Here is a 25,641-nt window from a genome sequence, read left to right as displayed (position 1 = left end):
ACGATCTGGAAAATATGTATGGAGAAGTGATGGGATTCTCTGCATCACAGGGGTAGTTTTCTATGGAAAAAAAAACATGAAAAACCCAAGCAAAAACCCCACTGAATAAAGCAAACCCAAAAATTCAAGAAATCACCACTTGATCTGTAAATGTTCATAAATATTCATGCCAGAGTTCAGGTAAAAGAATTTCAGTGGTTCTGTGGGCTGCAAGAATCCTTTTGCAGTAGAAAACCAATTTAGCCTTTGAAAGAAAACCCTGTATCTCCCATTTAAGATATCTCAAAATGCTGGAATTCCTTAAATATTCCTGCCTTTTTTTTTCTATTTCCCAGGGTTTCAGTGCTCACATAAACCAGCATGTTCCTTAACATCATTAATAAAAATGCTTCCTGGCTGTGAAAAGTAGTTAAGACAAAAATGGCTTTGCAGAAATAGAGAATTTCTGTCTATGCTTGTTCTTCTGTGTTTATCTCTGATTTAGAGACACAACACCTGGTCAGCTTCTTTCTTACACTGAAGTGCAGCAAGATGTCCTCACTAAACACCAGAAGTCACAGAGCAGTTAGACTGCTTCAGGTGAGATGCGGAGAAGGTCTCCCTTCCACTGCTTCAGTAGCCATGGAAAACAGGTTTAATGTGCCGCAGGAGGAGGCATCTGCTTGTAAGAATTGTCCTTACAGCTGATTGCCACCAAAGGCCAGTATTTTACAGTGTCAGGGAAGGTTTATAGTTTCAGAGAGAGAGATCTCATGGGAGATTTTTTCCAGGGAGAGAATTCTATTGCTGTCATTAAATTAGCCTTCAAAACCAGACTGTAATTATTTACTGTGTTGTTTACTTTTGGAGAGCTGGTGATGAAACAGAGCTGAGAACACCACCTCAGAGTCGGAATCTGAAGGAAAACAAACTGCCAGAACAGTATTATCCTTTTTCTTTTTTTTTTTTTTCTTTTTACTGCATGGGTGGAACCACAAAAATTTCCAATTTTCCGAACTATGAAATGTGACCTCATCACCTTTCACGAGCAAAAGGAGCAGAGTAACGTAACACTGTTACTGCAATTACAATTACAGGAAGTAGTATTTATGAAGCAAAATGCTTCAGTACATCTTAGCAGGATATCCACTTGATGGTCTGCTTGCTCTCTTGTAAGGAAGGCATTATTAGGAGCAGGCTGATGGCAAGCTGCCAGCCTCACGGTTTGGAAATGCAACAGGAGAGGGAACTGACTCAGGACTTAGGAAATGCTGGCAGCTTGGTGATAGTTATGGGACAGGAGCCCTCTATCTCAGAGGCTCCCCTTCCTCCTGTGCAGTATGAAGGCTGAGGTGAACTGAACTGTGTTGGTAGAAGCTGAATTGTTATTGAATTATGGAAGAGTCTGATCCCTGTGAAGCTTAAGTCATTCTAGAGACAATTCTTGTTCCCTACGAGTTTTCCCCTAATCTAATTCCTAAACCTAACACCCCATTTTAGGTTTTTCCCTAAACTAAATGCCTCATCCCTGGCTGTGTTCAAGGCCAGGCTGGATGGATCTTGGAGCAACCTGGTCCAGTGGAAGGTGTCCCTGCCCATGGCAGGGGGTTGAAACTGGATGCGCTTTAAGGTCCCTTCCAACCCAAACCATTCCATGATTCTACGATCTTGCTGAAGAATAGCTGTTCTTGTTTTCCAGAAAATCTTTTAAAGATGCATCGGGAGATGCACCCTAGCAGATCCATCCACGGCGGACAGAGAAATTTCAGCTGTGCCAGCGGGAGCTCGTCTTCCAAGCAGGAACAAACACACATGATTTGGGAGCCATTTCCCCCTCTCCTGGTAAGCAGGGCACGGCGAGCAGCCTGATCCCCCAGCGCAGCCTCGCCAGACCCGGGTCACAAACCTCCCCCGGCGAGAGCTGCTATCCCCCTCCTCCCGCCCTTGCGGGGCGGGTGGCACCGGCGGCTCCTCCCGGCCCGTCGGCGGTCGGGGCGGAGCGAGGCGGGCTCCCGCCCCTGCGCCCGGCCCGGGGCCTGGCGGCGGCGGTGGCGGTGGTACCTGGATCCCTCCTCAGCTGCAACCATGAAGTCGCTGTGCCTCGTCACCGTGGGGGTCCTGGCCATGACGCTGCTCATCGCCAGCATCTCCTTGCTGGTAGCACACGTCTTCCAGACTGTGGTGGACCTGCAGGTGAAGCAGGTGAGACCACGGCCCTATTCCCACCCCAGTCCCTTCCGACTGGTTTATTCCCTCTCAAAATAATCCTGGAAGAGGATGGAGGGAGGGAAGTAGGGGTTGGCGGGTGGCGTGGTACAGCTCCCTCCTTGCACCAGCTGTGGCTGGGGGAGGGCAGGAGCATCCCTGGGCAGTGAGCCCTCTCCTGCCCTGCATCAGCCAGCTGGGCTGAGGCTCGGGGTTGATCTGAGGCTGCACTGGGCCTGGGCTGCATGAAAACTGAGTGAATAGGAGAAAAATCAGTTCTACTGAAGCGATTTTATTGGCTGTGAGGAAGCAGCTGTAGTGAGAAGGCTTCTCCAGAGCAGTAGCACATGGGGTGAGCAAGGGACACCAACCCCCACCCCCCTGTTTTGGCATCCCTGCCACAGATTTCTTGCAACCTTCATACAGTAGCTTGTTCTGCTGCTTCATTTGCTACTGCCTCTGGAGCACAGCCAGGGGTGCTATGGGCTGAAATATGTGGTAGTAGCCCAGGCTAGGTGATGACAGTGAAGCATTTCACCCTGTTGTTACAGGGTGCTTGCAGCACATTTTGGGGACACCCAGCCGAGCATGGTTATGAATGCACAGCCCTTCAGTGTTTGTGGTCTGCTCATACTGGCTCTTTGCATTCATCCTGTGGTCAAGTGAGAAGAGTCAGCCATGTTAGTTAATGCCTTTTGGAGTACTGATAGGGAGCACTTCCTAACACAGAAGCTGTTTTGCCTTACCTTAAATCAGCTGGGTTTAGTAAGTGCATTTGCAGGTTGCCAGTCATTGTAGAGCAAGTTGTGGCACTCTGAAGCATGCTTGTAAACTTTGGGGGATAGCCAAAAAAAAGAGGCTACCATAGGTTAAGCTGTTGTGCAGCCTGGCAGTGTGTCAGCTACTCTTCAGGAGCTGTTCCGATAGTGTTTGTTCTCAAGTACATGTTTCTGCTTTGCTGGAATGTAGCAGGGGCAGTGGATGGTTTATCATAGAATCACAGATTGGATTGGGTTGGAAGGGACCTTAAAGCTCACCCAGTACCAATTCCCTGCCACAGACAGGGATACCTTCCACTAGACCAGGTTGCTCCAAGCCCCGTCCAACCTGGCCTTGAACACTGCCAGGGATGGGGCAGCCACAGCTTCTCTGGGCAACCTGTGCAAGGGCCTCATTACCCTCATAGTAGAGGGTGGCGAGTTACCCTGACTTATCCTGAAGTCATCTGATCATCAGCCCGTACCTTTTCTAGGGCAGTCTTAAAGCCAGGTATGGGGTGATGTGCATGTTCATGTATGCAAAGTTGCATGCAAATCAAGGCAAAGCAGTGCACCTTTGCAAAGACATGTGCAGCCTCATATCCCAGATCAGAGGTCTTTGGAAAGGACCCCGCCATCCTCTGCATCACAGTGGAACTCCTGGTTTCGACGCTGTTTCATGCTCTTATCAAAAGAGCAGTGGGGTATAAAAACATGGTTTGATGAGAGAGTGTAGAGCTGTCAGGAATTAGGTGTGATCCTCCTTATGCGTATTACCTCTTAGCCACATGCTCCTTACCCTTAATGGTTCATTATGTAAGAGTAAGTTGGTATTCACTCAGCAGAGCTTTCAGTAATGCAGGATAAATTTCCAGAGCTCAGTCTTTCCCTGCTTACCACTCTTCAGCTCATGCTGGCGTACGTCTGGATTGAACAGAAACCAGTGTCCTGTACCCTGTGCCAGCCGCTGCTTCCCTCCTGGACTTGTGTGGCAGCCACACACCCAAACTCCAGCATGCAGATCTCAGCCCCAAAGCAGCGTGCTCCCAGTTACTCTGCTGATTCAGCTGCTTTCAACATGGGCTTTATCTCACATGAACTTTTTCTCATTCATGTGTAGTCTAGAAAGCCGCTGTCTCTTGTGTAACCATGTGTGCAGCTTTGTGCAAATAGACAACTCTCTATTTGCCTTTGAAATGTGTCAAGACTTGAGCTTTTCCAGCTCTTTGCAGGGCAGAGCATGGGACATGAAGCATTATCTCTGTGCTCTGGCCCTTCCTAGCCTCATCCACTCTGTCACTGGAGGAGGTGCAGCAAGGGCAAGAGATTGTCCTTATGATAGGTAGTTCATAGAATCATCTAGGTTGGAAAAGACCTTTAAGGTCATCAAGTCCATCCATAAACCCATCATTGCCATATCATGTCCCTAAATGCCACGTCTATGCATCTTGTAAATACCCCCAGGGACAGGGACTCCACCACTTCCCCAGGTAGCCTGTTCCAGTGCTCGACAACCCTTTTGGTGAAGAAATTTTTCCTAATATCCATCCTAAACCTTTACTGGCGCAGCTTGAGGCCATTTCCTCTTGTCCTATCACTTGTAACCTGGGAGAAGACTGACTCACACCTTGCTCCATCCTCCTTTCAGGCAGTTGTAGAGAGCATTAAGGTCTCCCCTGAGCCTCCTTTTCTCCAGACTGAACTACCCCGGCTTCCTCAGCTGCTCCTCATAGGACTTTGTTTCTAAACCCTCTCCAGCTTCATTGCTCTTCTTTGGGCACACTCCAGCACCATGCTCCTTTGAGAGCTTCTCAGCAGTCCTGAAACAGAGCTGACTTGCAGTCGAGTTTTGGAGCAGCTGAAGCACACCTGTGTCCAAACCCAGGACCTGTGAACCACTGAGGATTGGTTAGCTTTCAGCAGGGGGTTTCTGTAGTGCATTCTTTACAGCCAAAGGCAGGGTGCCTGGTTACAGAGAGGGTGTGGGAAGAGTGGGGAATCCAGCCTGGTGTGACACTTCCTTGAAAATCATCAGGGAGATGTGTCGTCACAAGGACAGTGGAAGCACCTTTCCCAGAAGGCATTCAAATATTGTCAACTTATCCTCTGTCTTATTTGCCAGTCTTGATGGCTTTTTGTGAATTAGGGTGCCATGCCACGCAGATGTCCAGCTTATCAGTATCTGTTCATTGTCAGGGGCTGACACCTGAAAAACCAGCAAATAACTGGAAAAACCCTGTAATGAACAGGAATAGATTAGCTGCCCACAGGAGAAAGTCCTTCCTAGCTCCTAGCAGTGCTTGCCATGTGCTCTCTGTTGGTTACATGATTATATTCTTGCTTGCAGCTTATGAATATAAAGACCTTTGATTTGTACACCTAATTCCAAACCTGGGCAATCAGTCCTCTACCTCAGGTGAGGCACTGTCACAGGTTGCCCAGAGAAGCTGTGGCTGCCCCATCCCTGGCAGTGTTCAAGGGCAGGCTGGATGGTACTTGGAGCAACCTGGTCTAGCGGAAGGTGTCCCTGCCCATGGCAGGGGCTGGAACTGGATGAACTTTAAGATCCCTTCCAACCCAAACCAGGCTGTGATTCTACGATTCTTTATGCCATATACCTCACACTGATTATTTTAGAAAACACTTAAGTCTTCTAAACCCTTGAAATGTCACTGGGCATCGGCTGCCAGCCATCTCTGGAGCTGGATTTTCTGGAGTGTTTGGGACCCAAAAGGACAGGGAAGATACCTCATCCCTTGATTTAGTTTGTGTATTGATAATTTTTTGCCGTTCCTGTTTGTTTTGAAATACTAGAGCTCCTAGCACGGTTAAGTGGAGCTTTTATGAAGATCACCTGAGATGCTCCTTTCTGTGTAAGTTCCAATAATGTTCAGCACCATTTCCCACCCCCCATCACTAACAGTAACAGTAACTTTGTGTAAGGGAAGCTTGCTTTTTATTTCCTTTGTGTGAAGTATGGTCAAGACAAGGAAAACACCAGCAAATAAGCTGCAAATTCAGGACTGGCATGACAAAGTGAGTAGGAAGGATGCTTTGGCACACTTGAAGTGAGTATGGACTCCGCTTGGAAAGGAGAACCTCTGCTCTGCTTCTGAATGTAGACAGCAGATGATAATTGTCCACTGGTTTTAGCTTCTGAATACTTTGTGTCTCTTTTTCTTGCTGTTGTGGTTGAAGCCCAGCCAACCCAGAACCACACAGCTGCTTGCTCGCTCCCTCCCACCTTCCTCCCCCTGCTCCTGGAGGGATGGGGAGGAAATTGAAAGAATGTAACTCCCACAGGTTGAGATAAGAACACTCCAGTAACTAAGGTATAACACAAACCCACTACTGCTACTACCAATAATAATAATCATAAGGGAAAAAACAAGGGAAGAGAATACAACCACTCACCACCCACCAACTGATATCCAGCCCAACCTGAGCAGTGATCTAGGCCTTCTGGGTAACTGCCCCCAGTTCTACATCCTGGTCATGACATGCTGTGGTATGGAATACCTCTTTGGATAGTTTGGGTCAGGTGTCCAGTCTCTGCTTCCTCCTGGCTTCCCCTCCTCCCTGGCAGAGCATGGTCCTTGGTCAGAGTAAACATTACTTGGCAACAGCTAAAAACATCGGTGTTATCAGTGCTGTTCCCAGGCTGAAAGTCAAAACACAGCACTGCACCAGCTACTAAGGAGAAAAATGACTGCTACTGCTGAACCCAGGATGCTTGTGTATAAATGTGCAAGAGGAAAAATCTGATTCTCTGGCCTTACAATGCAGCAGCAGTAACAACAGCAGAGCCGTGTCTTTTACATATTTTGGATTAAAAAGCAGTGCTGTGTTCTAGTATCTTGCAGCCTGCCCACCCTAGTCGTGAACACAAGCTCTGATGAAAAAACCCACTGGTGTAACACCAGACCCTGCTCTGGTGCAGAGGAAAGGCAGCAGAACTAACCCTGGATGTCACCAGCTGAGGGACATGGACATATGTTTTGCTCAAAAATATGTGCTTGTGTTTTTCTCTCAGCTCTAGGCTGTGTAATACCATGTGACAGACCCATTGGGTAACATTTGGTGAAAAACTGAAAAGCTTACCATATTTCAGTATTTGAGAGTTTCACAGAGTCTGCCTGACTCCAGCTCAGAGGTTTGTGAATCTGGGTTTATAACTGGAGCTGTCACTGTACAGAGCTATAAATAGACACGTCATTTCTGCGGGAGATCCAAATGGTGCCAGACAGATGCAGGAAACAAGTCACCAGATGACTTTGTTTCACTACCCGTTTGCTCCGTAGCCAATCTCCCAAGGGTTCGCTTGTGATTTCAGAATCTCAAAAGCCTGTGTTTAAACTGACCTGCCAGATAAAGGCTCTTGCATTTCCTTCTTATTAATGCTTACTGCATGTAATCTGATGCATACAAGTATATAAAGAGAGCATGATAGAAACCCACCTTACATTTAGCATTGATACATTGAGTTGAGGAGCTTCTTGTGTTCAGTCTAGCTCAGGAGAGGGGGGAAGGGGGCCATGGCCTCCCTGAACACTATAAAGGTGATCTCACCATCATAAGGGATTGACTGGAGCCTAAAACTGGAATGAATATGGCCAGGGTGCACTTATTTTTTTAAACATTGCACGTTAGTTTTAAGGGAACAGTTCAAATCCCTCGATATAGATGGTTAAGGTCAGGACAGGCAATAGTTACTCTGTTTATCCGTGTCAAGCTTATACTTGTGGTGTTTCATGCACGTGCTGTCACATGTGAGCTTTGTACAACTTAGGAAGGGAGCAGACATCTGTAGTTCACTACTTCACCGTTTTGGAAATAAGTTGACTTTGGAATGTGGTTATTTGCATGTGAAGAAAAGCTATCATGGTCATCTGGAGGTTATCTTAAATACATTGCTGTCTTGCTCCCAGCTGTTTAGGGTGAAACTATGGAAACACTACATCTGATCTGGGGAGGTTTCCTATTCCTGATCCTACAAACCAACTTCAGGAGAGTCCTGAGGCAACTGTGGCTGATGAAGTGAGTGAAGGCCCCCATAAACAGTAACCAAGGAATGGCAGTTGTCCAGTCTGGCCTGCTTTTCAGCTTGCATTTACAGTATTTGACTTGTTTTCTCAAAAGAATAAAAAGAGCACGTGTTGATGAGACCCATTTAATTGCAAATTATTCCCTCCTTCCCTTCTGCCTACAGGTGATAAGGTTTTAAAAGATGTAGTTTTCTTTGCACTTATTTCTGAAAATTCCACTCTGCAAGCCAAATTTCTGTAATGCTACCACAGTGGTAGAACCAGTATTGTAACTATAGGAAAAGCCTTGATTTTGGTGGTGATACTTTTGTAGTTGCGGGTGAGTTTTAACTCAAATATAATGGTAATAAAACAAGGGGTTGAGACCTATATTATATATTTCTATTGCAGCTACCTAGAGGTTGTGGTTGTGACTTTCCTTATAACATGTTTATGCTGGTAGGTAAAGAAATTACTGATTCATTACTTAAGTGCTTCTCTCATAAAATAACCGTTTATAGCTTGTCTTTTGTAGGTCCCTGTTGGTTACAAAATAGACTGAGAGTCCATGGGTCTGGAGTTGCATGTGCTCTCATTGCTGCAGGAAAATAACTATTTATGGTATCTGTCCTGGGTTGAGCAGTAGCAGTCATTGTTCTCCTTCGTGGTAGCTGGTGCAGTGCTGTGTTTTGACTTCCAGCCTGGGAACAGTGTTGATGAAACCGATGTTTTCAGTTATTGCTAAGTGATGTTTACCCTGACCAAGGATTTGTGAGGCTCATGCTCTGCCAGGGAGGAGGGGAAGCTGGGAGGAAGCAGAGACGGGGCACCTGACCCAGGCTAGCCAAGGAGGTATTCCATACCACAGCACATCATGCCCAGTGTGGGGGGTAACTGGGAGTTACCTGGAAGGACACGGGCTTCCAGGTGGGACTCGTTTCTTGGCCGGTGGTATTGTATTCTCTTCCCTTGTTATTTTCTCTTATCATTGTTGTCGTTGGTGGTAGCAGTGGTGATTTGTGTTGTACATTGGTTGCTGGACTGTTCTTGTCTCAACCCATGGGAGTTGTACTCTTTTGATCCTCCTTCCCGTTCCTCCGGGAGCGGGGAAGGGGAGAGCCCCGGGGCGGTGGGGGGCCTCGATTGCTCTCAGCCTGGCACCACTCACTGGGAGTGAGTGAACAAGCTGTCTGGATAGGGTTTAAACCACAACAGCTCTTTTGGCGCCCAACGTGGGGCATGAGGGGTTGAGATAACGACAGATCTGACTGGATTGATAGTCACTCGTCACAATGCTGATTTATTGGCTCTCAAGGTTGTTCCTCTTGATCTCACAGTTTCAGTATATCGTATCTTACGTCCATCCGGTATTTGCTGTATTAGTGTTTTTCAAGTGTGGGGCTTGGGATAAGGTTTTTGTCTCATTGTACTTTATGGTAATGACTTGTAATACAATGGAATTATTGATCATGAAACTGATCTGTCTTATGTTCCCAGTGTGGTCCCCACCTTTATACTTTGGGAGGTATATAATAGAAGTGCTTAGCAATTACACATCTTTTTTCTCCTTCTCAGGTGCTCAACCTGTGAAGGAGACATTCTTTTACCCTCCCAGTCGTTCCCCCAGACCATTTACATTTGAGAGTTTTGAAGTTTTTGAATGGCCTTTTAATGCTGTTGAGACTTGTTTGCTGATTGTGATGGGGATCACCATGCTGGCACGCATACAGAGTGTGTTTTGCCCACAACTGATTTCAAGAGTTAAGCAGAGTCAGGTTTGGGTCTTGTCTGGGGTCAAACGACGATGTAGGAGGACCAAGAGATTTTCCCTGAGGCTGGACAGTCATGAGTGGCAGGGTGTGTGGGATAGTATGGGCAAGTATCTAGGTCAGCGGGCCCCTCCGGTACTTTGGAATTTCACCACTGAACAACTGCAAAATCCAGAAGAATTAGTAAAACACTTAAATGAGGTGTGTGGTCATTCTGGCCATACCAGAGATGGATTGCTCTCAGCCCAGCACCACTCACTGGGAGTGAGTGAACAAGCTGTCTGGCTACGGTTTAAACCATGACAGTATCTTATACCAGGTTAGGGGTTTGCTGGGACAGGATTACTCTGTAATAACTGGTAAGTCTTCATTCTGAAAAATGTCAGGCAGAAGTGTTTGTGGAAAGAAGTAGAACAACAAAGCCAATAAAGGTATGCCCTTAGCCTGTGAGCCTGTAGCGTGTGTCTGATCTTGTGGATATTTAGTGAGATGCTTCAAAAATGTATTTATAAGCATTGTAGAATTGGAGTCTCAAATTCTATTGCCTGTGCTTATTCTAAGGGCATAGAATTCCTTCTTTCCTATAAATATCTTACAGCATCTGTCATTAACAGCTAATCTGTCTTCCTCCTGTTTTAGGGAACAGTATTGAAAAATGGCACGGAAACCTTTGAAGCCTGGGAGGATCCTCCTCCACCAGTCTACATGCAGTTCTACTTCTTTAATGTGACAAATCCTTTGGAAGTGCTTCAAGGCGATACTCCTCTTGTAGAGGAAATAGGGCCATACACCTACCGGTAGGATCATCATTTCACTGTTTTCACATCGCGCTAAACCTGTTGTCTGTGAGGAAGCCAGAAAGTGGGACCCAGAGTGCTTGGGATCCAGTTCTAGGAGGAAAACCTAGCTATTAATGTGTGATTACTTACATTCAAGGGAGCATCATCATACACCACCCAGACAGCACAACTAGACTGACATTTGGAGCACCTGAGATCAGTTTTGGATTAAGACAGAGAGTTCTGTCAGATACTGGGTAAGATATTGCTTGTGTGCTGCTGTTCCTCAGCTGCTGGACACAGAGGAAGTTGTTTGCATCCTAGTAGAGTGTCTTATTTGAGGAAAGAACAGTTGTGTGAGGTTTGAGAGTCTGGGGAGAGGATGATTCATGTGTTCACTCAAAAATTACCTCCCAGCTGAAGTTGCACAATTTGCATTGGTAAAATGTGGCCAGAAAACCAGTTAAAGAGTGGTACTATAAGGATCTTCCTCAGCCAACCCCCACTGTAAAACCAACTTGGATTCAGACATATCTACCATTTGTACAGACATAGAATTACTAAAGCTACGTGCAGTGTTGGAACTTTATCTGGCCTCTTGAACTTTCCTTCTGTGTGATATGGCTGCACACAAAACTATCTGCTGCATGTAGAGGAATTTTAAAGTCACCTTACAAATGAGTTTTCCTTTAGAGATTCATTCTGCTTTGCATGCAGCAATGTAAACCAGGAGTAGTGCTGTGGCAGGAAGTAGTATGGTCTTTGAAGTTACAGAGGTATGAAAACCATGGCAAAAGGTTGATTTCTCATTGTCAGACTCACTTCTAGTCATACACACTCCTTCAGCTCAGTGCCAGAAGGAGATGTCTTTATCTGTGCTGCAAAAAGATCAGAATCTGGTTGTTAGTGTTTAAAAAGAATACTGTAGAATAAAAGGGAGAGCCTTTGTGGTAGCTTTGGCCTCTGCAGTGTATCTTGCCTTTCTGCTTCTTTCCTCCCACACCTCAGCTTTGCTTCACCCTCTGCCATCAATCTTTTTCCCCATTTCCTCTCTATTTCAGTACTGTCTGTTTAGCCTTGGCAAACTACATGGCAAAATACCTTGTCTTAGATAAACTGGTAGGGCTGGAGAAAAGACATAATCTTTCAAGTTCCTAATCTTCAAGTCTCTAGTATAATGCTGATAATTAGCTAGCCCTACATTTTCTCTGTCAGGAAGATAAATAGGGTCAGCTCTAGGTGTAGTAGAGCTACATGAAACCACATAGGCCCATGCTTTTCTGCAGCCTGGTACTCAATCCCCTTAGCTACCTTAATTCTTTCTTCTTTTCTTAGTTCTGGCTGTCTCCTGGCTGTTATGCATAGCCCCAGTTGTGAAGCTGCACCTTATCCATGAGAGAGTGTGATGAGATGGATGGGGCTGGTGGTGTAGCTGGCTGGGTTGGTCTGTTCCCAAGGGGAGGCCCAGCCAGAGCTTCTGGTTTGTGGCTAGCTGGGAGAGCCTTCCCCAGCAACACCACAGGCTGGCTGTGAGCCAGCTGGGTGATGCAGACTCTCCCAGCTGGGTGACTCTCCCTAAATTGTTTGTTGGAGTGTGAGGGAGGGAGGGAGGGTGCGTGTTTCAGTTGCTTCTGGCTTGTTTGGTTAGTCTGATCTTGACATGTCCAAACAGGATTTGATTGTTCTGTGCTCAGTTTGATAGAAGGAAGAGGAAAGTTAGGAAACAGAGTGCTCTTTTCCAGCAGATTTGTTAATCCTTGCCTGGCTGTCACTGCCGGTATCAGACTGCAGCGGTGGGTGAAGGAAGAGAGGAGGCATGTGGGAGGAGAGGGAGAAAGGAGGGGTGTCGCATGCTGGAGCCAGAGAATAAACACCAACTTTATCTCACATGCCCTGCGTAGCAAAGCCTTAAAAACTCATTTAGGTTTAGCATGTGGTATAACACCTAAAATGCCCTAAACTTGAAGTATGTGGTTCAGTGCTCTTATGAAACAGGGTACTGGGGAGAAAGGCTGGAAGTAAACTGGCTCAGACAAGCAGAGTTAAAAAATCTGAGTGACAGAGAGGAGGTGGGAAGGCTAAATAAATCTCTTCCTGCATATTCTTCCTGCAGTTCATAGTTTGGAACAACAGAGTTAGATTCTGTAACACAAAAAAAAAAACAAAAAAACACAAAAAACCCACAAAAATACCAATTTAGCACTTGTATTTTAAAATCCTGGAAGTTAAATTTGCAGCATATAAAATAATTATAAAGTACAAGCTGCTTATCTGCCCAAGCCTAAAGAACACTTCAATATTGTCTGCTCTTGCACACATACACAGCTTTTTGTCTTTAACATCTGAGATCCTCCTACTTGTATCTCTAATCAGAGAGTATTATTTTCCTCTCCTACCCTTTTACACTTGGAGAGGCTTCTCAGGTTAACTCTGGCCTATTTTAGGGAAGGCACTTACAATTGTTCATTGCCATCCCCTCAGTTCAAGCCCTGGATATGAAGTAGGTTGCTGTACAAGAGGCTCGTGCCAACTCAGGCTGGAAGTGTGGCCAGACCAAAATTTTCCTTGGTGGTATTGATGCTGAAGAGTGGTAGATTTGCTGTTTGTGTAAGAAAGATGGGAAATGGTTGAAACAGTTTCCCAGGCCTTTCCAGTTGAAAGCCTGAACCAGATTAATACAGCTGCGTTGATGGATCTAGTGCAGCCAGGATAGGATGTAATATCTGAAATGAATAAAAAACATCATAGCACAGGGTCTCACAGAACAATTCACTTTCACATGTTGGGGCTTAAAATCTACACCAGAAGCAAAGCAATGAAAAAGTCAACAAACTCCTGAGTGAATGGAGACTTGGGAAATGCAGAGCATTTCACTTCATGTGTACACGAAAGGTTTCATGCCATGGACAGACAACCTTTACTTCATTCCCCTTTACTGAAGGGACATGTATAGCTCATTTTGAGCCCAAGCTAGTCAGTTGTGCAGAATTGTGTGCTTCTTCTTTGTAAGATGGTAGTGGCCATGGATTGAATTATGGTTATGACCTGTGTTTCAGGGTAATTAAGATGTGACTTCCTCATCATGCCAGCAGGTAGCATTTGATGTTTCTTGCCAACTGCACTTGTTTGTCAGCAATCCTGAGTTTTATGATGCTTGTCTGAGTGCGTAGACAGTAACAGAAATAACCTTCCAGGTCATGAGTAGTTCAGGGCAAAAATGCAGTTGAATTTCTGGCCAGGATTCCAGCCTGAAAATTAAAGGAGAAAAGCTGAAATGAAGCTTGTAATATGCCCATGGTACATGTAAGCCCAGAAGTCCTAGTGCAAAGTACTTTAAAGCAAGCAGTAAGATGCTGGTAGGTTCTTAGGTCATGTTAATGAGACTTACATGAAGCCTACATCTTGCTCTGACTGAGAGTGGATTTTGCCTGAAGCAAAGTTTAGTTTTCAAATTGTACTTCAAGGGCAGTCCCATATCTAGTGCCTCTAAATCCTTCTGTACTGTTAAAATTGTTCTCTTTCCTTGGAGGTTTTTTAAGATGAGGCAAAATACAAACTGAAATGAACATGTGGGGTGACATTTCTGAAATAGCCCTATGAGGTCTGATTCAGCTTACACTGATAAAAAGGGGAGTTCTGTTGCTGATAGCAGCAGAAGCAAAAATTAATCCACTCCTACCGAACTGTTCCCACCCTTTATGTGCTTAAAGCAGTAGAATAGCTGTAAGTTAACAGCAATTAATGTTATGCATGCTTGTTTAACTTAATTAGAGAACAAACACTTTGTTTTTCAGAGAATACAGGCCAAGAGTGCACGTTCAGTTTTTGGACAATGGTACCAAAGTGTCTGCTCTGAATCCCAAGACGTATGTATTTGAACCTCAGAAGTCAGTTGGAGACCCTGAAGTGGACCTGATTAGAACAGTTAATGTTCCTGCAGTGGTGAGTTCTCTTTCATTTCTGCTTGGAAATCATCCTAACACACTTCATAACTTGCAGCTTGTTGCTTCATGCTATCTCTGTCTTTGTGGTAGATAAATGTGATTCAAGAATCAGAGAGGCAGCTTTTATCTGGGGCAGACACTGCACTCAGTTTTGGGCTGGACTGTTGTGGTGGTTTTTTATTATATTGCTCCTTCACCATACATCTCTCTAGTATTAGCGCCTCACCCTTGTGCTGAAAGCTGACACACACTGCAGGGCTGAGCAGAGATCAGGCTTGTTGGGTTTCCAGATGTTAGCAGAACTGGAGAATAAGGTGAAAGTACTCTGTAAAGAAAGTCTTATTTGGGTGATCAGAAGCAGACCATCATTTTGGGTCTCATACAGGAACAGTATGACAACAAGCAGATCCAAAGCTGTCTTACCTTCCAAAGGAAATTAGACTGTACTAAAATATTTGTTGGTTGTGCAACTAAGCCTTTACTCCCTGTACTAGTTTAATTGACTTAAATTATAGAATGCATTCATTTCTACTCTCCCCTCAGCATTTCCAAAAATGCCTTCTCTGACTTTATGAATGAATACATAAATGCATTATATAAAGGAGTAGATAGGACTCAGCTTACTAAAAATTACAAATAAGACAGTCAGTGTATTTACAATTCCTCCCAGGATTTGAGTGGTGGTAAGGATTATCTCCTGTTCAGATTTTTTACTGTGATCAACTGTAGCAGGTAATGTGAAGAGAACTGCAGGTTGGTTTGCCCAAGGCATATTCCCTTCTTTTGGTTTTGCTTTGTTAAAGACATGTTGTGAATCACTTGGCAACTACAAAGGGAATAAATATGGGTATTGTTTGCATTTTGGAGAAATTGCTGTCTTTTAAAAGTGTAAACTGTGACTTCCTATGGGTGAAATTCAAAGCATGTCTTCAGCTGTAAAATACTTGTGAAATCCAGGCTGTTTAGAAAACAGTTTTGCACATTTCACTTAAAATCTTTTCTTAAGGCTATGGCAGTTAATGACATAGAACTGAGCTGGTGTCACAGTGCCAGGCTGAACAGGAACCTGCAAGAGCTCATCCCTGTGTGAGAAAAGCTGGAGAACCTGTTAGCCAGCACTTACTTGCCATGAGCAGAAATAATGAAGCCAAAAAGACAGTTGAAACGTGTCTGTGTTTGTATGTGGATGGTATTACTTAATCTACAAGAAATCTGACCATTTCTCCCTTATTCTGATACCCTGGCAGACTGCAATGGAGTGGACCAGGTCAACCCCTCTTCAGTTTGCCACAGAGGTGCTGCTGCTTCTGTACCAAGAATCCCTGTTCACAGTTCATACTGTCCATGAATTACTGTGGGGCTACAAAGACAGGCTCTTGTCAACCATTCATCTTTTGCATCCTGAGATAGATCCAGTGTTTGGTTTCTTTAATAAGGTAACTGGTGTGCAAGACCTTCTGATGCTTTACATGGGAATGATGTTGGTGCTATACAGTTTGGGCTGTCACAGCCAGCCAGTTGGGAAGGCTGGAGATGGGCTGCAGGGACAGCAAAAGGGTGTTCCCTCTTCAGTTTGGCTGGATCTAAGCACTGGCTATAGCACAGCTGTGGGTGTTTTATTTGACTTCTCTTTATCAGATATGGATAAGCTTCCCAAGGACAAATCACTCCACTATTGCCTGTGCTCTCTTGAATAACATGGGCTTTGCAGGGCCACTTCTGCAAACTACTAGAACATTTCCTGACCTATTTCCTTAGTCATTGATTGCAATCACATGTTATTTCCGTGCTGGAGCTGTTACTGACTTCCACGGTGTTTCTGGTTGCATATCCATGGGCTCTGAAGATTACTTGTTTCTTGGAGATCATCTGCAGTGCTCAGGTTATTTTCTCTGGTGGGTTTTTTGTGTTTTTTTTTTTTGGCTAAGGGCTGGTTTTTTTCAGTTGCAAATTTCAAAGGTAACATTAGATTAGCCTTTTTTTCATTTCCTTTACTTGGGAGGGGTAAGAATCTAGCCCGATCCTTCCACCTCATTGATAATCAAGGTGGAGTTTAATGAACTGCACTTACTTCACAAGGAGTCCATCACTTCTGAGGTGGATTTGAAGTGATGACAGCTTAAACTCCTGCCACCTCATTTCAGTTACAAGCTGGGTGTTACAAAATGAGCAGTGATTAAAAACTCATGTATCTGTTTGCAGATGAACGGAACCGATGACGGAGAATATGTTTTCCTAAGTGGGGAAATCAACTACCTTAACTTCTCAAGGATTGTGGAATGGAAAGGAAAAGAGTAAGTTTTTCAGTGTGGTCTCTGTCAAAATCTGTCCCTTTTCACATTTTGGATGAAGATAAGCATTGTTCTCCAAAAAAGGGTTCTTTTATAGCTCTTACCAGCTTCAGGCCAGCCCCCCAGTATTTTGGTATGTGTCATATAACTCTGAAGGGAAGATATCCCAGCCTTTAGTAAGCAGACTGCTGGGACTACTCATCTCTGAACCCCTAACTACCCTTTGGCACAGGTGACCCTCTCTTCCTTCCCTCCTGTAGGACACCCATCCCAACCACCTGTCGGGACAGTATTTCCACATCTACACATCCAGTGTTCCCAGGCACCACACTTACTGCTCTGTACCCAGAGCCAAGGCTGGGGCAGCTCGTGCCTGCGTATCCAGCACCTCTTTCAGTGGGCAGCCTGTGTTACCAAGAAGCCAAAAGATGAACTTCCTAAAGCATGGCCACTGCTCAAAGATATTCTAACCCTTACTGTCTTTTTTTGATTTTCTTCAGGTCATTGAGCTGGTGGACAACAGAGACATGTAACATGATCAATGGGACAGATGGGACATCCTTTCACCCACTGATTAGTAAAGATGAGAACATTTATATCTTTTCATCTGATTTCTGCAGGTAATGAGAAGAAAATGTTACTCAGACTTTAAAGCAGAGCATTTACATCCATTCCTCTTGGCGTTTCATGTTAGGCTGGTGCTTTTCCTCCTGTGATTTTATTTAACACTGTGAGTGTTCTGCACTCATTCATGGTATGAAGGATGAAAGATACACACTAAAGAAACCCCAATCTGCATCAAGTGAAGGAAGTGCTATTTCAACATGAAGTGAAAATCTGGAAGATGACTGGAAAGACAGACTGGATTGCTTTGTGAGCCTAGTCATGAGAGGAATGGAAGAATTTACATCAGCTTTGCCCAAAGCTTCTTTCCTCCAAAGTCTTCCTCTGTGCCCTGCTTTTTTAGAGAACCTGGATTGTCCTCTTTAGGCATTCATGACTTGACATAATGCTGTTTGAAATGCAGCAAGATGCAGAAAATCTTGGTGTTCCTTCCTTATGTTCCACCTCGTCTCCTCCCTTGTCCATTTCCCTGTCTGTGAATACCCAAACTGAGCTGAAATTCCCTATTTAAATCAATACAGATGCATGTTACGCCGAATTCAGGACTTGCCAACTTGTTCTGTATTCCTTTCCTTGTCCCTCTCGGTAATACATACAATTACTGTCTCACACAAGACGCAATAGGGGACTACAGTAAGACCCTGAGATGCTGGAAGCAGGCATTAGTGTCCCTGGAGCAGCACAGCTGGCACAGGATTATCTATTCTGTGCAGCAGCAGAGTTGATGGAATGAGCATTTGCTGATCAGAAGCCTAGTAAATTTAATACTTAAGATCTTTGGAATGGGCTTAAATGAAGGCTGTAGATTACTGCAGACTTAAGTAGATACACAGAAAAGTGCTCAAGACTTAACAAATTGGGGTCTGGCTTTTCCTCCTTGCAGATCTTTGTACCTGGTGTACGACAGCTCGGGAACTGTTGCAGGCATCCCAACCTACCGCTTTGTGCCCTCTGCCATGGTATTTGCTAACACGACGGTTAACCCAGGCAATGCTGGATTCTGTGTGCCACCAGGAAACTGTCCTGGCACTGGTGTTCTCAACGTCAGTGTCTGTAAGCAAGGTATGTTACCAGGGTGTGGAAGCAGACCGGAAGAATGTCAGTGGGGAGCATGCTTCTTTCTGCCTGAAATACAGGAAGACACTTTGGTGAGGCCTGTAGAGTTACAGTTGTGCTCAGTGAGATCTGCCACCAGCAAGTGATCATTTGGTTGTAAAATGCAGCAGCAATCTGAGGGGATGTTCTTGTCAGATCCTGTCTGCTCCAGCAATGATTTAAATCAAGGAATCAGAAGGAAGTACCAGACATGAGACATGAAGCTGTGCTTCAACACTTCAAGAGTGTCGATTCTTTAGCTCCAGAATGGACTTTTCCTTTCAGTGTAAATGGCACAGAGATGAGTTTTAAGGTTCTCACAGACTTCTTTGAATCCTGCTCTGTCTTGTTTAGGTGGTGACTTTTTATGTTTTCACATTCTAGGAGCTCCAATATTTCTATCAGCTCCACATTTCTACCAAGCAGATCAAAAGTTTGTAGAAGACATAGAGGGCATGCACCCGAAAAAAGAGTACCACGAGACATTTCTGGACATCAATCCTGTAAGTGCAGCAGTTTTAAAAGGGTTATATAGGGAATCCAAGCACATGGGTTTAGGTCACCTTCTTGGGTGGTGTCTATCAACATCGTTCCAGTGACCTCAAGGAAGGTGTACTAATTTATGTGGAACTGGTCTACTTGGGTTTGCTTGTATAGAGCAAACTGCTGGTTAGCAAGAATTAAAATACGTTTCCCTTTGTGTTGTGCAATTAGAGATGCCCTCAGACTGGTAACGATGAGATGAAGGAGTTAAAATATTTCTTAGAAACAGGTGAGGCTACTTTTCTGGTTCACCCTGCCATCCCAAGCATCTGAGTATTATCTTGACTGTGTTTTGCCCAAGCTGAAAAAGTTGGGTATGTGGACCAAGAGAGGAAATCAATATTCCGTGGATGTTGGACTCAATTTAGATAGCATGAAGTCATGAGAAAAGAGATACAGAAGCATAGTGATTACATCCTTTATGGGTGTTTAAAGAGTTGTTGGCATTTTCAGCATGAAATGTCAGAAATAAAAGGAGCTTGGAAGTGATGGTCTGTGTTTTTTTTACACTTGTGGTTTAGCCCCAGCTAAGCACCACACAGCTTCTCACTCACTCACTCCCAAGCAGGATGGGGGAGAGAATCAGGAGGAGAAAGCAGGAGGAACTATGAGAAAATGATTGGACTACTAGTGCAGCTGCTGCTTGGTATCTGGTTTGGTGCCAGGTTCTTCTCGTGACCCTGCTCCCACTTACCCAGCTTTTTGGTTAACTGCCACAAAATGGCACCTTCCCCCTCCCACACACTCTCCAGAGTAAATTTTGCTGCTTGAATGAGAAAAATATTCCTGTGCATCCCATTGCAGCCCTTACTGTGTTGTGTTTCATGCTTGTTATCCCTGTGGCCATACACTTAATAGTTTTTGATACTCTGATTTGTTTTATTCCCCAGTTGACAGGGCTTGTCCTGAAAGCAGCCAAGAGGATGCAGATCAATGTTCATATCCGAAAATTACCTGAATTTTTGTAAGTGTTCTCTGCTGCTAGGTGGATATATTGCATCTGATTTGATATTCAAAATTAATTTGTCTGCCGTGTTCAAATAGAATATTGGTTGGAGACAGCAAGTGGTAGAGAGAGAAATCCAGTCAAATCTCAGTTGTAAGTGGCAGTATCCTCTCTTCTCAAAGATAAGTAGATTTTGCAGTTCCATCTGCAGAATAAAAGCAGTATTCAAGAAAAGCAAGATGTTATGGACAAGTTCCACGTGGTGTTTGTGGTGCATCAGTCATATCGCACTGGCTTGTTTGCTCACAGAGAGCGTCTGCCACCGTGGAGTGCAGCTCAAACTCATTGCAGTGAGGACATGCCATTCTACTCTTCACAGCTTGCAGGAGATAAATTCTGCCGTTACCATCGTTTCTCGGTAATGGTCACATGAAAACGAAGTGAAAAGGTATGAGGCCTGCCCCTACCTTTCCCCAACAAGCACAAAACACAGACCAAGTGGTATGTCTCACAACAGCAGGCAAGAGAGGGCTCGTTTGACCGGGTAGAGGGATCTTGCTTGTGATTGCGTTGATATGGTAAAGAGAAATCTTTGTACTGAAATTTTGGCAGTCAGTACAATCCTACAGACAGGAACAGGGTACAATCCCAAGTTATGTGTGGGTAAAATGCCCCATGTCTTCTTTGTTGCAGGTGGATTCTGCCTGGTTTTCTGGGTGTTCGAGTTTGAGTGGCACATCCCCAAATTGCAGCTCAGTTGAGCAGAAATACTGTTCCCTGCATCTTGTGTCTTTCTGACATACTGATTTACTTGCCACTAAGGCTGTGTGGTAGCTATTCTTTCTACTAATCCTCTGAGCTGGTGTTTATTGGCACAGCTTTGCTACATATTGTATAAAACAGAAGTATTTTACCTGCCTGATACTCCTGGAAGAGTCAGTGATGTTTCTTCAGACCAGCACCACCTTATTTTCTAGTGTCTAGGAACTGTTACATTAACACAACTGATACATAAGCTGTTATTTTCTGTGTGCCAAATGTTGGGGGGGATGGGGGATTGCTGCTGTGAGCGTGTTCCTTGGAGAATAGTTTCTGGGTTTTGCAAGTATAAATAACCTTTAACATCAGCTTAGCTTAGCATTCTTGCTGACCAGCACAAATCTGCCATTCAGTTGGTGATTAATGGGCCTCTTATGGATCCTTCTCTTTTCCTCCCAACCAAGCCCCTAAATATGCCATTGCTCCCAAAACAGAATTCTCCATCCATCTTGGAGACTGAGATTGTTCTACTCCAGGAGGGAGGTGAAAATCAAGAAGAAACAGCCCGGAGGTTTTTTAGGGACAGTTTCCTTGTTCGTTGTTCGATTATAATCTGTCTTCAGAACCCCCAAGTTGAAAAGTTGTGAAACAGTATTTTTTTATTGTTGCTTTTTCTCACACAGTGAAACGGGCAACATCCGAACGCTGATTTTCCCAGTGATGTATATAAATGAGGTAAGTATTTTTGTTGTTTCATTGCAGCATTGTGCTGTGTGTGTGCTGGCAAAAACAGTTTTTGAGGTAACCAGAAAAGAAAATGGTGTCGATCACTTTGATAGGTAGGAAGCTGTTGCTGTTCTTAACTAACATCCTCTGCTGCTTGTTGACCATAGCATCAAGTTCAGCCCTGCAAAACGCTCTCAGACAGTCTTTTTAATTTCAAAGGTCTTTGAAAGGGTCAAAGGCCCATGAGGAAAAGGGATGCTCAGATGAGGAGGTGGGAGTTCACAAGACCAAATCCTTTTTTGTATCATCTGTTTTGAATATTCCTGTGCTTTAGCTGGATCACTGCATTAACTGGATTCGGGGAGGACTCTAGGGTACCAGTTTCAATGTTGTACATCATTATTGCAGGCCTGTATTGTTCCATGCCTAAACTGAGAGTTGAAAATCTACTTTCTTTTGAAATACAGACTAGATAAAGCAGTCTCATAAAAGGAAGAACAGAAATTGATCTTTCTTTTACCTCCTCACATCTGTCTCTTCCAGAGTGTTCTGATTGATGAAGCATCTGCCAGCAAACTCAAGCATGTCCTGCTGGAAGCCAGTGTTGTAATTGGAATCCCATTCATAATCATGGCTCTAGGAATTGTTTTTGGGATTGTTTTTATTGTGCTGGCATGCAGGTCCCGAGGAATAAGTGAAGAGGTCAGTAGCATTTGAATTTGGCCTTGCTTACTGTATATCTGCCTGAATTTGATTTTCTTTCTGTTGCTTTTTACCTGCTCAGCGTCTTGTGCACACAAACATTTTTATATGTTGTTTTTGTTTAACGTGACCTTTCTAGGAAAGGGAAGTTCTAATAGACTCAGAATAAATCACCAAAGCAAAGGAATGGAGCTAATATGAGGAATGTGGTAAGGCAGGTCATGTGTCCTGTGCCCAATTCCCTTTCTGACAGCAGTGAAAGAATCAGCCTGTCTAGAGGACCCTGGTGGATAAGATGCAAGAAGTCCACTGTATTTAAGAACGCTGTCAGAACACAATCTGACAATGTTCTCAGAAACAATTTTCAGAATCATAATGCAAATATATTACCAAGGAATGGGTGAATTTTACAGACAGCAGCATGCAGAAAATTTTCTCCAGACAGTACTGACTTCTAGATCTATTTATGAAAACTCCTATCATAACGTGATGTGTTGGCATTAAGGTTGCTAGTCATGCTGAAAGCTGATGCCAAAATTTCACCCTTATAGGCAAGGCAGTCAGGTTCAGAGAATACAAACTACAGATCCTCTGGTTAGAGAAACAGACTGGGTACTCTAGTAGGCTGTTTTCTCCTTGTAGTTGCTGTTGTCTTTTCGTGATCTTGCTTGTATGGTGTTTCCTAAATACTACTTTTTAACAGTGTGAGAAAGCACCCTCACACCTACCTCCAGAGCACCCAGCCACCCTGTTCATGTGCTTTGTCTTAGTCCAGTGGGACTTGGGAGTGTGGTACTGGCAGCGGTGGTGGCACTTTGGCAGCAAAGTCTCCAGCCTCCTAGCCTCAAGTGGTGGCTTTGAGAAGCTGATCTTTGGCTCTCTTGGCCTCACTCTTGATTCTCTCATGAACCAAAAGTGGTTCTTCAGGTTCCTTTACAAGACAGACTTTTGCCATTAAGCTTTTGAGCTTGCCTGTTACTGGCTGGCTCAACTAGAGAGTCAAAACTGTCCCACTGCCTGAGGCCCCTGTCCCAGGCATTCCTGCCCAACCCTACCCTTCACATCATCTCTCTTTGATGTTCCTGAACATTGTACAGGGATTAAAATGAGAATGGGACACCTAAATTCCATGTTTTCTCTACATTGCCTTTGTTGCTTTTCTTGCAAAGAGAAGTAATTCAGCTAGTTAATGCTCTCCCCCTCCATGCACGACAGTTATGGCCTTCTGTCATCTGTAAGGTGCTGCTGTGAGCCTAAGGTCCCTGCCCAAGCTGCCACCCACCCTCTGGTACTTTTATAGTGCACTGCTGGTTCTGTTACAGGAAATTGTACTTAGGAGTAGAAGCCAAGAGCTTTTTCCTTTCTTGTCTGGAGTCTCAGCCATGCAGCTTCCCCATCATGGAAGCCCTCTGATGTGTCACATCTAACTTGCTGTGTTGTGATTGTTTTCCTTTCAGAGTACTGAAGATGAAAGGTCACCGCTCATCAGGACATCTTAGTAGGTTTCCTTTAACACATGAGCTTGGAGAATAAACTAGTAGAGCTGACCTAATACCAACTACCACTACCCAGCATTCTCTACTGCAGAGAAACAATTGTGTCAGTTGTAACTTTTTGTGGTATAGAGATGGAAGAGAAGCTGCACTATCTTGAAGGGAGGAGACTTTTCTTGCCAGCTAAGTTACAATTACATTTTAAAACTGCTTGAGATCCTGCTTTTTCCAACCCTGCACTCTCTTTGTACGTGCACTGACAACCATAGATGATCATAACCACTGTAGTGTTGAAAATAAAATGGCCTGAATCAATACAGAAACAAGACAAGGGATATTTGCAAATGGCCTTGGGAGCGTGGGCTGCAAAGGACCTTCTTGCAACACACCAGGCTCCTGTGTGCCCTGGAACAATGGACAATTGGGCTGTAGGCCTAGGCTTGTCTTTTCTGTCAAGTGTTGTGTGCTACTTACTACCAGTATGCACTGACTGTGTGTTATTCATGTCTTCAGTGCTTTCACAAATGTATTTGTACAACTAATCCAAAACACTGAGTGAAACCTTGTTCACCACCTCTAGTTTCCAGGTAAAAGGAGGCTGATGATTTGAGATGTGATGCTGTATAGACCTCTTCACTATTGTAACTCAGAACAGTTACTGCATATTACGATGCGTTTCTCCTCAAGGTCTGGGGTTTTTTCAAACCACACCACAGCACAACATTTTTCTTGATGGTGGAGGGTTCAAAAATTGTGTTCTTGTTCCACTGGTATTGGTGTCATGGTTGTCAGCTGGTTTAATGTGAATGCAGACTTGGCAGTTGACTGTTGAGGATAAAAGCACATCTCCATGTTAAGGTAGGCGTAGGGCTTTGAGAAGTCATAACACTTATTTTACTTGTCAAGCGGAAACTTGTTTTAAAAATCACAAAGGTATTTTTCCCCTGATTAAAAGAATATTCTTGTGGAGGAGTATTTCCATTAGACCTAGAGAGTGAAATGTATTTTAAAAATGTATTATTGTCTTCTAAATAGAGGCACTGGGTTTTGCATTGTCTTGGTTTTGTGTGTTTTTTTTCCCCAAGCTGGTGATGTGTTCAACAGTTTCATTCATCTGGAGCCAGTTCCACCCAGGAAGTTTGAGTGACTGCAATTATTTATAATTTGTATTAGCTAAAAGCACCAGGCACAGTGTGCGCTCCTCACAGTACTGCAGTTACAGCTTTGCCTCTTCAGAGTGTTTGCCATGGCAGAGGCACTCTGAATCTCGGCCAAGGACTCCGGTCAGGCACTCGCCTGCCACTTGCTCTGAGGAACAAAGAGCTTCTCACAGCTTCCTGCAGTGATCCTGTCAAGGGAGTTGTGCTGAAGATTCAGCAGGCTAAAACTGTCACTTCTCCACACACCGCCAAAGTGTTGCTGTCTGAGTGGTAAAACAACGCTGTGAAACTCCTGGGGAACTCTCTGCTTTTACCCACATACTTCTCTTGCATGTTCTGGATGCCAGATGCATTGGTGGGAGTCACAACTACCTCTTTTGTGCTATTCATAGAATCACAGAATGGTCTGGAGTGGAAGGGACCTTAAAGCTCACCCAGTTCCAACCCCTGCCATGGGCAGGGACACCTTCCGCTAGACCAGGTTGCTCCACGCCCTCTGCAGCCTGGCCTTGAACACTGCCAGGGATGGGGCAGCCACAGCTTCTCTGGGCAACCTGTGCCAGGGCCTCACCACCCTCACAGGGAAGAACTTCTTAATGTCTAATCTGAGTCTCCCCTCTGTCAGTTTAAAGCCATTCCCCCTCGTCCTGTCCCTACAGGCCCTTGTCAAAAGCCCCTCTCCAGATTTCTTGTCAGCCCCTTTAGGCATTGGAAGCTGTTCTAAAGTGACCCCAGAGCCTTTTTGGGGCTGAACAGCTCCAACTTGCTGGAAGGAACCTGTCGTGGGGGGAAGTCTCGTGGAGGGCGCAGCAGCGCCAGAGTCACTAATCCCCGTCGGGCACTG

At 44.6% G+C, this 25,641-nt stretch overlaps 1 protein-coding gene across 2 annotated transcripts; it reads left to right on the top strand.

The window, feature by feature from the left end:
- Positions 1 to 1,971: 1,971 nt before the first annotated feature.
- On the top strand, positions 1,972 to 24,694 carry SCARB2 (scavenger receptor class B member 2). 2 transcript variants are annotated; one of them, XM_061442782.1, is made up of 13 exons: positions 1,972 to 2,181; positions 10,375 to 10,532; positions 14,309 to 14,456; positions 15,706 to 15,894; positions 16,661 to 16,752; positions 17,250 to 17,369; positions 18,257 to 18,435; positions 18,853 to 18,971; positions 19,902 to 19,975; positions 21,400 to 21,451; positions 21,986 to 22,144; positions 22,284 to 22,353; positions 23,602 to 24,694. In XM_061442782.1, the coding sequence occupies exons 1-12, from the start codon at positions 2,065 to 2,067 to the stop codon at positions 22,311 to 22,313; spliced, it is 1,437 nt and encodes a 478-aa protein (XP_061298766.1). In that variant the 5' UTR covers positions 1,972 to 2,064; the 3' UTR covers positions 22,314 to 22,353; positions 23,602 to 24,694. The 2 variants fall into 2 exon arrangements, with proteins under 2 accessions (XP_061298766.1, XP_061298758.1); XM_061442774.1 differs by lacking the exon at positions 22,284 to 22,353 and having other exon boundaries at positions 1,973 to 2,181.
- Positions 24,695 to 25,641: the final 947 nt, after the last annotated feature.

The sequence above is a fragment of the Pezoporus flaviventris genome, unplaced genomic scaffold (assembly GCF_033815535.1).
Source record: "Pezoporus flaviventris isolate CSIRO_AGI_PZ_B2104156 unplaced genomic scaffold, CSIRO_AGI_Pfla_v1 ptg000002l, whole genome shotgun sequence".
Classification (NCBI taxonomy): domain Eukaryota; kingdom Metazoa; phylum Chordata; class Aves; order Psittaciformes; family Psittacidae; genus Pezoporus; species Pezoporus flaviventris.
The sequence above is the reverse complement of the archived record's forward strand: the minus strand, read 5'-3'. Positions and strand labels throughout refer to the sequence as shown.

Coding starts and splice junctions, on each gene's coding strand:
- SCARB2 (XM_061442774.1), top strand. CDS start 2,065: ATGAAGTCGCTGTGCCTCGTCACCGTGGGGGTCCTGGCCATGACGCTG. Junction 10,533..14,308: donor ATAGGGCCATACACCTACCG/GTAGGATCATCA, acceptor TTTGTTTTTCAG/AGAATACAGGCCAAGAGTGC. Junction 16,753..17,249: donor GTGGAATGGAAAGGAAAAGA/GTAAGTTTTTCA, acceptor GATTTTCTTCAG/GTCATTGAGCTGGTGGACAA.